General features: G+C 44.5%; 1 protein-coding gene across 2 annotated transcripts in view; it reads left to right on the plus strand.

Moving 5' to 3' along the window:
- carhsp1 (calcium regulated heat stable protein 1) overlaps positions 1-10,844 on the plus strand; it is a 46,770-nt gene extending 35,926 nt beyond the window's left edge. For both annotated transcript variants that reach the window (XM_033645826.2, XM_078161331.1), the window contains exons 2-5: positions 2,222-2,397; positions 4,004-4,112; positions 6,893-7,015; positions 10,093-10,844. In XM_033645826.2, the coding sequence (XP_033501717.1) occupies positions 2,307-2,397; positions 4,004-4,112; positions 6,893-7,015; positions 10,093-10,255 (486 nt within the window). In that variant the 5' untranslated portion in view covers positions 2,222-2,306 and the 3' untranslated portion in view covers positions 10,256-10,844. The remainder of the gene's footprint in view (positions 1-2,221; positions 2,398-4,003; positions 4,113-6,892; positions 7,016-10,092) is intronic.
- The last annotated feature ends 2,644 nt before the right edge of the window (positions 10,845-13,488 follow it).

Genomic DNA, 13,488 nt, shown 5'->3' on the forward strand with positions numbered 1-13,488 from the left:
GCACCTGGAGCAGACACGCCGACACGCGCACAGAGGAAAACAAACATGGCTGACCTCTACCCACCTCGCCGTGAGAGCTGAACAGCTTCTTCTAATTTAAAAGCAGATGTGTGGAAATACTTCAGCTTCTACAACGTTGACGGCGGAAGCGAACTGGACAAGAGCCACGTTATATGTAAGCTGTGTCGTGCTAAAATAAAATACTTTGGCAACACAACAAACATGAGAAGCCATGTAACTCGATTCCACCTGACGGAGGAGTCAGGGAGACGGCAGGCTGTTGTTGCTGCGGCAACTAGTGGCGCTACCGACCAGAGAACAATCGAGGAAGCAATTAGAAAGCTGCCACCCTCACCTGAAAAGGCGAAGCGAATTACGAAGGCCATCGCGGCATTTATTGCCAAGGATTTGCGTCCTTATTCTGTTGTGGAAAATCAGGCATGTTGAGCACTGCTGCATACACTGGAGCCCGGATACACCATCCCATCCCGACGCTATTTCACCGACACTCTACCATCAAACCGAAACAGAAGTCATGGCCTCACTGTTGAAGGCAGGTAGGTAGGAATGCAGTTACATGTGATGCGTGGACGTCTGTCGCCACCGAATCATTTGTTACTCTAACTACGCATTTTATCTTGTGATTTAAGATACCTGTGTTACCTTTGGTTCCGTACAACGAACTTGTAACTTTACAGTTTGCAAGCATTTCCATTTATATGTTTAATAAAATATAATGGAAATGAATTCAACTCTTTCTTATTACAAATGCACTGTTTTTAAAAATTGCAAGTGTTGAATGCTTATTCAGTGAGACAAAAAGAAATGTGTGTTGTGAAAAAGTGCATCAATATACATAAATTAAAGATGCATCAATAATCGTTTTATAATCGAATCGTAGCCCCTGAATCGTAATTGTAATCGAATCGTGAGGTGCCCAAAGATTCCCACCCCTATGTGCGACCCACCACCAGGACATTTAAAAAGCAAACAGTGGCAGTTAGCAGCTAACTCAAAGAAGAACTGCAACCAGAAATGTCTGCAAATTGGGAAAACAGTGAGGTCCCGTAACTGTTTAACCTTGGAAAGCGCTGCCCAACACGTATATAGCCCCTTTTACACTGCCAGATTTTCGACAAATGTTGGGCTGTTTTGCCGGCAAGCTGCGAGCGTTTAGACACACAGAGCCGGATTGGCGATTTGATCCGAGTTGTCCAATTTTCCGCCTCGTAGGGTAGACATATTGGTGGAACCTTTTTTGGTTTAAACAGACCGAGGCAGCCTTCCGCAACGGGAGGGGCTGTTGATGACTTGTGGGAGGAGCTGTTGATGACGCCGCACGTGCGAGCCACTGGCGGTGGATAAACAGGAAACAGCTGATAGCAGGAATTAGCGAGCAGCTAGTAGCAAGAGGGAAACACAAACCTGACAGACACTGTAAAGATGAGCAACTGGGGAGACAAGGAATTGCGCGCCCTCCTTGTCCTCGCAAACGAAGAGGCCATTAACCATCAGATGACGGGGACGATGAAGAAAGGGGCGACTTACGAGAGAATCGCAGAAGGACTGACCAGCCGCGGCTTCCCTCCCACGTCACTGTTTACGTCACACGCTGAGCTACACGTTTTGTTACTTGCTCACGCCCCCCATTGCCCCGAAAAAGGTGCATTCTGTATAAACAAAAGTAGGTAGGCGGCATTTTGCTGCACTCCCCGATTTTGTTTTTATACTGCCAATGCTGAAAAAAGACTGATTGGGCTTTCCTGCAAATTTGCACAATTCTTGTTTAAAAAGGGCAAAGGTGTTAGGTGTGCGACCTACCACCAGGACATTTAAAAAGCAGACAGTGGCAGTTAGCAGCTAACTCAAATAAGAACCACAACCAGAAGTGTCTGCAAATTGGGAAAACAACAAATTTTTACCCTCTAAGCAGAAGACAACATATAGCAGGGATGGTAATCATTTTTGTTGCCATGTTAATTCATTGTTTAGAAAGCACTTTCTAACATGTATATGTCATAGAAGAGGACAAACTGTTGTGTCATACGTCATACCTCTTTTGCTTCCAGGATGCTGGTATGCTGTCTAAAATTACACACGGTGGCGGCACGATGCCACTGTTTGGTTTTGTGGTAAAATGCAACGGTGATGTAATGTATGGACGTCATAGTGACTCTCTGTGTACTAAGGGCTAACATCTGTCCTCCTGTCTTCTCCCCAGGTGTTTAACATCCTCTGTTGTGCTCCCTCTTGAGTGACCCCTCCCCCTTCCTTCCTCCCCGCCCTTTGACTCCACCTCTTCTGCGATGTCATCTGAGGCCAGGCCCATCCAGGGCTCAGGAGCAATGACCCCTCCACCAGACTCTGCAGGATCCCCACGCTCTCCATTGTCACCAGGTAAAGGCAGGAAAGCTGATCTCCAGACCTATGACTCACCAGGAAATATCTTTTGGCCATTGTCTTCATAATGACGGGGCTGTTGGTCGTTTAGCTCGGGATATTTCTTGACCTCAACAACAAGTCTCTTGTCATCCAGTCCTAATCACACACGAGACACAACTACAGAGTTCTCTCTATACATCAGTGTTGAGGAGAGGAGTCGAGCTGTCACAGAAGCAGAGGAAAAGAGCTGCTACAGGAGCTGGTATTTCCAAGCAGAGAGCGAGTGGAGGGGAAATGCATTTAATTCCAGGGGTCGTGAGGCTTGAAGTCCAGGAGCACCGACGTGCGCCGCTGGTGTGGGGTTGTACATTAAACATAATAAGGCTGTATTTTTTTGACGCATGCCGCTTGTTGCTGTTTGTGTTTTGGCCTTTGCTCTCTGGTTCTTGGCTTTGAGAGGAATTAGCTCACGTTCACTAATATTGATTAATCTTTCCTCTGCCATGGAAATAACATATTGGAATTCTTAATTTAGATGGTGTTTCCCTTTAAGTCTTAATATACGTACAGAACTAAATCACTGGATTGTCCCTTTGAAGTTTTAATCCTTAAGATTTCACTCTTTCTTCTTCTATCAATTCGCTGGAAAAGGAGTTTGGAGGAGTTGGAGGTGTCACCTCACCTGTCAGCTCTCTGTGGCTTCTCCTAATTGGTCCTTTACTCCCCGTGATATTTAGAATCGATCTGCCGTCAAAAATAACCCAGAGTCACATGTTTGACCAATTAAAAGACTTTAATGTGAAGCAGCTGCAGCAGCAGAAAATAACTTGCTAGCGTTCGCAGTAACTTAAAGCAGCTGTGGTGCAGCATTAGCACAGTGAACAGTGATACATGTAAGTCTCGGGTTTGTACATGATGTGAATACTTGACTTATCAAAGTGCGCGGCCTCCTCTTTCTACTGTATGTACCTTGTTCTGTGCGGTGCCCAGACAAGTTCTGCTGAAGCAATTAGCCGTGGTAAAACTACTGTCTTTGACAGCATAATTCTGTTCATGTTTTATTTATAAGGTAATGTGTTCACTGTTGTGTTGCAGAGAAGTGTAATGAGATCACACCACATTTGCACAAACTTTCTTCAAACACTGTTTTAGGTGGTGACAGAATAAAAGCACTTGCCTCCCCCACAGAGGTTTGATTTGATCCTGTCTGGACACTTCACTGACCATATCTCAGTGTTTGTGGGAGGAGAACTGGTGAGAGATCATGTCCTTGTCGCTGCACCTGTAACTCCCACAGTTCCTGTTGCAGTGTAGTGTAAAGAAGAAGCTGGCGACACCTTGTGTATCAAAGCTGCAATAACCAGTAACATGTAGAGAAAGACGGAGGATGAAGGCAAAAAAAGAATGTTTTGTGACTTTATTTCGTTAACAGAATACTTCACTTGCAAAAAACTAATATAAAAAAGTCACTGAGTGCAGGATCACTCTTTTGTAATGTGTTTATGACACAAGTTGACATTGAGATGACAATAAAGATGATATGTTGTGCAGCCTGATACAGAACCTGTACTGCTGTGTGTTATTAATCATGATGTCACACTCTGTTTTTTCGTCCCGTCAGAGTCTCTGCGTCCTCCAGGCTGCAGACACAGAGAACGCTCACCGTCCCCCATGAGAGGCTACCTCATCCCCAGCCCTCTGCCCACACGCAGGACCAGGACCTTCTCAGCGTGAGTACACACACGGGATGAAATGGCCTCATGAGCCGGTGAAGCTGGTGTGACATGAGCACAGGAAAGGCAGCTCTTCAGTTGCCGTGGTGAGCCGGTCATAAGTGCCGCGTGTCACTTACAAGTGTATCATACTGCATCATCAGCGTCTTTACATGATCATATTGATCCGTTCAGACATGTATCAGCTGAAACTGTCCCATTCTTTACTGACCACATCATTTTTTCAGTTTAATCTTCCCAGTATCTTTTCACATGTAGTCGTTTTCATCATAAGAACTATCCACATATTTAGTGTTGGAGTTTGAGGCTCCCTCCAACACCTGAGAATCACCTGAGCACACATTATAAGGCCGGTTTTTAGTATTCTAAATACAAATGTATTTGAAGTCGACCTTACAGTTTTGTCACCAAGGAGACAAAGGGCCAATCCCAATTCTCTTCCCTTAGCCTTACCCCTTGGTTTCAAGTGCCCTCGCCAGATAGATTCCCCTCAATGATGAAGGGATAGTGTTGAGGGTTAGGGAATTTTACCTACGAATTGGGGTGCCACTTCATGCAAATTAGCGTAACAGACGTGTTCACATACGTCAGGCGTATCGTTGACGTAGGCTTCAGCATTGATTGCTTCACGGACATTTCTGTAGATATTCACGTCAGCTACATCGTGAATTAGCGATTTTCAAGCGTTCGTATTCTAACTCAACGCTTACACATAACAATGCATATGCAGAAACCTTCCGACATATTTTGGATGCTTATTTGTGAAAAAAGTACTACAATTGTACGATGGCTTTCTCACGGGTTCGTAAGTGTGCATCGCATGGCCCTTCAAATTAAGTGGGGATTTTAAGGGCCGAAAAGCACTTCCCTAACGTTTGGGACACCCTAGCCCTTCATGGGAACATGCAAAAACGAGGGCTAGGGCCAATTTTGAGGGGAAGTGTGAGTATTGGGACAGACCCATAGTCTTGTCCTCTAACCATTTACCAGTATAATCCAGAACATAACTCCACGGAGGAGAGACTCCAGGACCTTGGTCACTAACAGGCGGACCGCAGTCCGAGTCCGGACCTAGACACTGTCCGATACGGACTCAGACCTATAACCAGTAAATTATTATGGGCTACGCTTCTATTCTAACCGGTGTAACATTTCTAGTCTTTATGGCACCGGTTTAGCTGCTCAGGAAACGCACAGACGAATTGCATGCTCGTTAAGCCATCTCACGTGATGCCACCCAGCCAATCAAATCTCTGCATCCAGGCGATTAACATTGCGACTCTGTATACAGTCAGATAGGAGAGGTGAGAGGGGAGTGACAAGCGGAAAGACGATAGAAATATAGAAAAAGGAAGAAAGTGATACAGGGAGAGAAGACGGAGAGGCGAGTGAGCCGGAGACAGAGAGAGAAGTCGGAGAGGAAGAGACAAAGTGAGCAAGGGACAGAGAGAGAAGTCGGTGAGGAAGAGGCAAAGTGAGCGAGGGACAGAGAGAGAAGTCGGTGAGGAAGAGCCAAAGTTAGCCAGATACAGAGAGAGAAGTTGGAGAGGAAGAGGTGAAGTGAGCAAGGGACAGAGAGAGAAACAGAGGAAGCTTTCTCTGGTCTGAGCAAAGTAGCCCTGTACATCTTTAGCATGTTGGGCTCCACATACAGCTGTGAGCCAGCTTTCTCCACAATGAACATAATAAAACTAAATATGGTTCCAGGCTCACCAATGAGCACGTGCACATGTGTATGAGAGTGGCCCTGACACCATTCCAGCCCAGATTCAAAATCCTGGCAGGACAAACTCGAGCTCAGTTCTCTCACTGAACAACAAAAAGAGTGGGAAAAGAGGGAAAGAAAGACAAACTGTTCAATTGTTATTTATTTATTTATTGTAAAACTGGTCGAGACTGTTAAGTCAATTTGTGAAACAGTTAACAAAAAAAAGGAACATTCAAGCTGTTGCTACACTTTATTTTATTTTTCCTAAAATGAAGCACTTTATTTTAAGATGCACAATTTTTCAAAAACTGTCATTTATTTTCTCCATTTTATTTTTAAATGCATATCTGTATAGTTAAGTGTTAAGTGACAAATTAATATTGTCTAAATGTTTTTGAATCGTTAGTTTTTTATTTGATCTGACAGTCAGATGTTGATTACATGCAGACGTTGATACAACTACGAGGCTACTTCAGTATATATCACACTAAATCACAAGTTAGACATTATGATGTTCCTCTTTGAATTTTAGCTGAATACCCCTGCTCTGCTTGAGGACATTCCCATAATGCATGCGTATATGTGCCATGTTCTATTCTGCATTTCCAGCAGAGATCGTCTTTAAGTAGTCCCGTTCTGTTGAAACTCATCAGAGTGTGAACTATTCTGTATTGAATAAACTTGCCTCTGGCTTCTCTGATAGATTCCCTGGTGTTGGAAAGAATCCCCTCACGACAAACCTTTTTAACCACCTCAACAGAAAGCACCCAAAGAGCATGCTGACAGTCAGACAGTGAGGGGATCTTACGTGAGCGCATCACTAACAGCTGCGTGAATAGACTCTTTACAGTAACTCATGAAAGGTGCAGTCCGTATGTTTTCCATCATGTCACTTTCCTTCATAGGATTTAAACTGAGCCTGAGGGATTCATAGGAAGCCGTGCGCACATGTATTTGATGGGTGGCCTTCACTACAGCACTGGTGTTGATACACTGACGTAGTTTGACTCATCTCACCTTCCTCTTCTTCCTCTTCCACCTGTCTGTCTGTATCTGTGTCTGTGTGCAGGACGGCCCGTGCCGCAGAGGGTCCCGTGTTTACTGGTGTGTGTAAATGTTTTTCCCGCTCCAAAGGCCACGGCTTCATCACGCCAGCCGACGGGGGCAACGACATCTTTGTCCACATCTCAGAGTAAGTGTGTGTGTGTGTGTGTGTGTGTGTGTGTGTGTGTGTGTGTGTGTGCAGGGTTTCCCACATTATTTGCATCACATTATTCACATCGATCTGATCACATCAGTTCTGATCAGTCCTACCCGACTCAAACTCCACAAACTGCTGCTGAGGAGGAAAAATAAAATCATGAGGAATTTCACCTGTGCTGCATTCAGGGACTCATAAAAACCTCTGAATTCAGAGACTGCACACAGGATTATCACAAAGGTTTCCTGATCCACTATGAGGATGAATGTGTTTGTGGATAGACTGATGTGTGTGAGCTTCTCGGTGAGTGCATAATGTCCTGTAAGTGAAGGGGGGTTGATTGTACAGTGATTACTGTCCCTATGACATCCTTTAAAACACAGGAAAAAGACGACGGTGTACTGGGGAAAAAAAAATATCAATTTTTACGCACCATAATGACTCATCAGGTTACAGGTTATGTGACGTGACGAGAAAGGCATCGACAATAGGTGTGTGTTTTTCCTCATAGTGTGTGATGAGGTGTGTGTGTGAGCTGCTTTGGTTTTAATTACAGACCTCAAACAATGTCAGGGTCTGTGTAGGAGTAGAGGGAACACACACACACTAACACACACAGACATGGCAGTAGCTGCAGGAGTGTGTAGGAGGATGACAGAATATCTGATGACCTTCACCGCGGTCCCTTTGTTATTATCACCCACAGGCTAAAAACACAAAGATGTCAGCACAGTATGCACACATGCACACACACACATACACCTACAGACACATACAACACAGCTGCACGACGTATACTGTAAAACAGGACGTAATATGATAGTTCACAAAGTCTCTCCTTCAGAATTGTCACTGGACCCAGTGTCACATGTGTTTTTATATTTGAAGAGGTCATTGACTTTAATTTCTATGCACAGTGGAAAGTGTTGCAGACGCCCTGTGATTGGTTGATTTGCAGCTTACAGTCTGTGCATGTGTGGTGCTGTTTGTCAGAATGAACTGAAGGTGTAGAAACCAACATCATCAACGAAACAAGCATGAGATGGACAGAGTGTTTATTCAAACCATGTGGATGAAAAGATTTTCTATCTGTTGTACTCTTTTTCTTAATTGAAACAAAGATGGCAGCTGGAAGGGACATATCTCCCCGTTTAATTTGAGATTAACCAAAATTTAAAAAAAAAAAAAAAAAAAAAGGTTAGCACTGTCACCTCACAGCAAGAAGGTTCCTGGTTCAAACCCTGAGGTAGGGGAGCCCTTCTGTGTGGAGTTTGCATGTTCTCCCCATGTCAGCGTGGGTTTCCTCCAGGTGCTCCAGCTTCCTCCCACAGTCCAAAGACATGCAGGTTAATTGGTGACTCTAAAGGTCCTGACACACCAAGCCGACAGTCGGCCGTCGACCAAAGTCGGGCCGTCGGTGAGTGCCTGTCGCCCTAGTTTTTGCGGTGTGTCCCGCACCGTTGACACTTGGTTGTCGGCGGCTTTTCGGCCAATTGAGCATGTTGAATTGCTGGCGGAGCTTGTCGGTGAGAGAGATCACTCTGATTGGCTGTTCAGGTTTTATTTCCTCGCCCCTGTAGCGAGTGAATCTGCCTGTAGTGAAACCGGGGCTAACCGGTGCTTCCTCCTCAGGCTCCACTTCACTCAGCTGCCCCACAGACCCGCTGCTTCTTCACACTTTAACCTGAATAACAAACCGGAGCTAGCTGGGAGCGGCTAGCGGAGCGTTAGCCGCAGCATGACCGGAGGGAAGCACAGCCAGTTAGCCTCCGCTAGTCTCTGAGCTAGCCCCGGCTCTCCGTTTGGATCCAACCGGAGCACCGAGCCCTGGTTTGTTATTCAGGTTAAAGTGGGAAGAAGCAGCGGGTTTATCGGGCAGCTGAGTGAAGTGGAGCCTGAGGAGGAAACACCGGGACCGTCTGGATGTAATAGTCCGTGGAGGTGCTGCAGTGCTCGGCTGCACAGATAGGAAACCCCTCGGCTGACAGGATGTACCACTCTCTCACTCCGCTCTCTCTCACGCAGGCGCAGAACGTACGTGCTACTTGGCTGTCGGATGTAGTCCGTGTAGTGTGTTCAAATGCAACTGACACAGGGCGATGTGAGGCGACGTAGACGACGCAACAGTTGGCTTTCGTCGCCGCTAGTTCTTTGATGTCGGTTTGGTGTGTCCGCACCTATAATTGTCCATAGGTGTGAATGTGAGTGTGAATGGTTTTCTGTCTCTATGTGTCAGCCCTGTGATAGTCTGGTGACCTGTCCAGGGTGAACCCTGCCTCTCACTCAGTGGTTATGCATTACAAAAGTAACACGTTACCCCAACACTGTTGTCTGTGCTCAGATTTTTGCAAATAAAATTTATCCTTATTATTATTTTGCCGTGCAAAGCTCAGGGGCCGTATTCACAAACATTCTGTGAACACTCTCAGAGAGCTCCTAACGTAGCTTAAAAACTTTTAGTAAGGAGTCTTAGCTTAGGAGTGATTTAGGAAGGTTTTCAGAGCAACTCTGAGCGAGGAGGGGACAGAAACTTTGACTTTGATTTCTCTGACCTCTTGTGTTTCCACCATTTTCTCCTCTGATACAGAAACTCTTCTTAGAAGTCCCCCTCCCTGCTCCCAACAGTTTTCACCTTAGGAGCTATTTTAAGGTCTGAGATGCTCTGTGAATAACTTTATCTTTACAAAGACCTAGTCTTAACTTTAAGGGGACATTCTAAGAAAAATCCTAAGAATTTTCCTAGAATTTCGTCACTAGGAGCAACTCTTAGCACAAGGAAGCTTTGTGAATACGGCCCTGGATGCTTGGACTTGTGTTGCAGCTATTGACGGGGAAATAAAACTGTATACTTCTTTTTCTTCATGTGTCGTCCTTACCCTGAAACCATTCTAAGTTTCTAAATTCACCAAACATGCACAGTAAAAGGGCGAGAGTAGACATATGAGTTAATAACCTTACTATCACAGGCTGCCACTTTGCTCCCACCGTTTAATCATTTTATAACTCCGCCTCTCTTCCTGTCTTCTCCTCTCCTCTCCTCTCCTCTCCTCTCCTCTCCTCTCCTCCAGCATCGAGGGCGAGTATGTGCCGGTGGAAGGTGACGAGGTGAGCTACAAAATCTGCTCCATTCCTCCCAAAAACGAGAAGATCCAGGCGGTGGAGGTGACCATCACCCATCTGAACCCGGGAACCAAACACGAGACCTGGGGAGGACGCGTCGTCAGCAGCTGAATGTTGACCCTCACGAGGGAGTGGGCGGGGTTAATGAGGCTGAGGGCGGGTGGGAAGGGAGATGAAGAAGAAACTGGGAGGGATGGAAGGGTTCAGAGGGAGTACTGGGTGATCAGGTGGGGGAATAACTAACAAGGGTGGTCAGACAGCAGTGATGTCCTGATGGGACCAGTAAAGGGTTAAATCAGAGGGAAATATTAATGATCTCATAGTTTACTTTTGTTGAAATGTGGGAGGCTTCCTCTGCCTGTCCAGGGGAATGAGTATCTCTATTTTGGGAATATGGTTCTGGATCAAGAGGTGTTCATCAGAGAAAGATTCCAAACTTTAGGTTTCTGCTTAGATTTCTGTGTTGACATTTGATGGTGCTTTGTTTGAAGTTCATTTGATGCAATTATCCATTTCCTGGAGAACTTCTTGGAAGAATTCAACTCTGCAGCATCGGGGTTGATTTCCAGGTGTACTGTGTGTGCCGACTTCTACCCAGAGAACTTATAGCTCAGTTTGTGCCTACTTAAACCGATCTATCATCTGTACTCCAACATGTGTGGGTGGTTATAGGAGTGAAATAAAGCATTTTAAACTGGTACTTCTCAGTGGATTCTGTATTTTATTTATTGTGTACATCAATCTGATTCATATCCACTGTCCCCAGTTCAGTCAGTTAGTTACAGTTTATTACGAACATGTAACTCATACAGTATAAGACAGTTAAAAAACAACAGGTTACTAAAGGAAGCATGGAAACTGAAAACAACATTTAATAATTTGATTTACATGTCCAAAAATGAGTTCCAGGAAGTACAAACCTATTTAGTCCCACCCCTTCTCCATAAATTAGTAAGAGTCAGTTATGTAACTTCCCATCATTGGTCGCCCCCGACACATTTAACCTTGATGGCTTTTCTCGCCAGCTTTAAAATCGATTAAACCACTTCCTTACATTGTTTAAAAAAGTCAGGGACATGTCCATGCAGATATAAAAGTGGATTTGCTGCCCCCTGTTGACCTGTTGCTGTACTGATGTTTGCTCTGCATCTCTGAAGCAACAACACCTTGTCCAACCTTGAAGCAGATGGGCTACAGCAGCAGAAGACCACACCAGGTGCCACTCCTGTCAGCTAACAACAGGAAACTGAGGCTACAATTCACCAAAACTGGACAATAGAAGATTGGAAAAACCACATTCAGATGGAAGCATGGATCCATCCTGCCTTGTATCAACGCTTCAGGCTGCTGCTGGTGGTGTAATGGTGTGGGGGAGATTTTCTTAGTACCAACTGAGCATGGTTTAAACACCACAGCCTACCTGAGTATTGTTGCTGAGCGTGTCCATCCCTTTATGACCACAGTGTACCCATCTTCTGATGGCTACTTCCAGCAGGATAACGCACCATGTCACAAAGCTCACACCATCTCAAACATGACAATGAGTTCACTGTACTCCAATGGCCTCCACAGTCACCAGATCTCAGTCCAATAGAGCACCTTTGGGATGTGTTGGAACGGGAGATTCTCATCATGGATCAACTGTGTGATGTCATCATGTCAATATGGACCAAAATCTCTGAGGAATGTTTCCAGCACATTGTTGAATCTTTGACACCAAGAATTAAAAAGGGGGTCCAACCTGGTGCTAGCAAGGTGTACCTAATAAAGTGGCTGGTGAGTGTATATCCATATCGGGAATATTAATGCATGGCACCAGCCCTAAATTCTTTCAAAGTTTTACTCTGAGCAGCTGTACGAACTCAGGATCCAACCGTATGAGATTTTCATGGTATGATAACTGTCTCAGAAAATATTACGGTTTCACAATATTACAGAATTTATCTTAATGTCAGTCAGAATGATCCTTAAAGGAACAAAAATGGAAGGCTTACCTTTGGTTTAACAAACATTCTATTGCTGTAACTGAAACTTGAAACAATTTCGTTAATGGAAGTTTGTGTAAAAAGTCTCCCCTTAGTCCAGTTGCATTTTATTTCCAATATCACAGACAGGCACATGTTCACAGTACGATAACCGTCAACGTTTATATCATGACATACCTGAAAACTGGTCCACTGCTGCAGCCCTTGTCTGCACATGAGAGTGGAAACATGATTAATTTTCAACATTTTGAGGAATGTCAAATAATATTTTGGAAAACTGAACGACAGATGCTAAGAGCATGTGCTTTCCTGAAATTCAGTGTTATATAGTCACATCTGTTGTATCTGGTGTGTCATTTATCACCACAGATAAATGTCAGTCTGCTGCCCTCTTCTGTCCACATGTGTCTACTGCAGCTCTACACACAGGTCAGAGGTCAAATTCGCCATGCATTCTTTTTACTTTGGGTTAGAAATGGAAAATTAAAACAGAAATGGCAAATGAATAACTATTATATTTTAGCACTCAGGATAAGCAGCTAGATGTTGAGAAGAAAAAGAAACTAAAAAATAAACTGATCCATGCAAAGAAAGGATGACATGGTGCAGAGCTGTAAGTGTGATATCAACAACATAACTGATTGAAGCACTGTGTTTTTAAAAGTGTTGCGTTTCCTCACTGTGACCACTGGAGGGCAATGAACACTTGTGATTATTAAAGCGACACTTACCTTCCTGGAAATTTTACGCTTTTCTTTGTTTAGCTTAAAATGCTATTAATAAGCTGACGGCACACTAAAATGTAAGTGAATTCCACCAGAGATAAAAACTCATAATTGTACCATTCTCATATGGTTCTAAGAAAACTTCAACCAATCATTGCATTCGGACCCCCCAGGCTAGTAACAACGACGCTTGTGGATATAAACTTTCTCCGTAACAATGGCAGACAAATTCGGACCACGGCTTCCGCCTCCAGCTGCTCCAACATGGAGTTGGCAAAAGAAAGAATACAACAGAAAAAGCTAACACTAAGAGAGAACTCGATGCTGCAAGAGCCAAAACTCGGGTCAACATCGGCTCTGCGTTGGAGCGATGGCGACGACTGATGCAGCTTCATCCTGAGACAAAAAGGGACGAGATGGTCGCAGAGTTTCTGCTGGACGGCTATTTTTAGTTTGCCTGTAATGTAACATAGGCTGTAACGTTATATATAACAACACAGCACAGTTGCTAATGGCTAACGTTAGCCTACTGTAGCGTATCCTCTGAAACATTAACGTTACCTTCCTTGTGCGTTTCCACTTACTAGTAACGTTAACACTACTATCTAACGTTAGCACTGTAACCTTATTCTAA

The sequence above is a fragment of the Epinephelus lanceolatus genome, chromosome 18 (assembly GCF_041903045.1).
Source record: "Epinephelus lanceolatus isolate andai-2023 chromosome 18, ASM4190304v1, whole genome shotgun sequence".
NCBI classification, from domain to species: Eukaryota; Metazoa; Chordata; class Actinopteri; order Perciformes; family Serranidae; genus Epinephelus; species Epinephelus lanceolatus.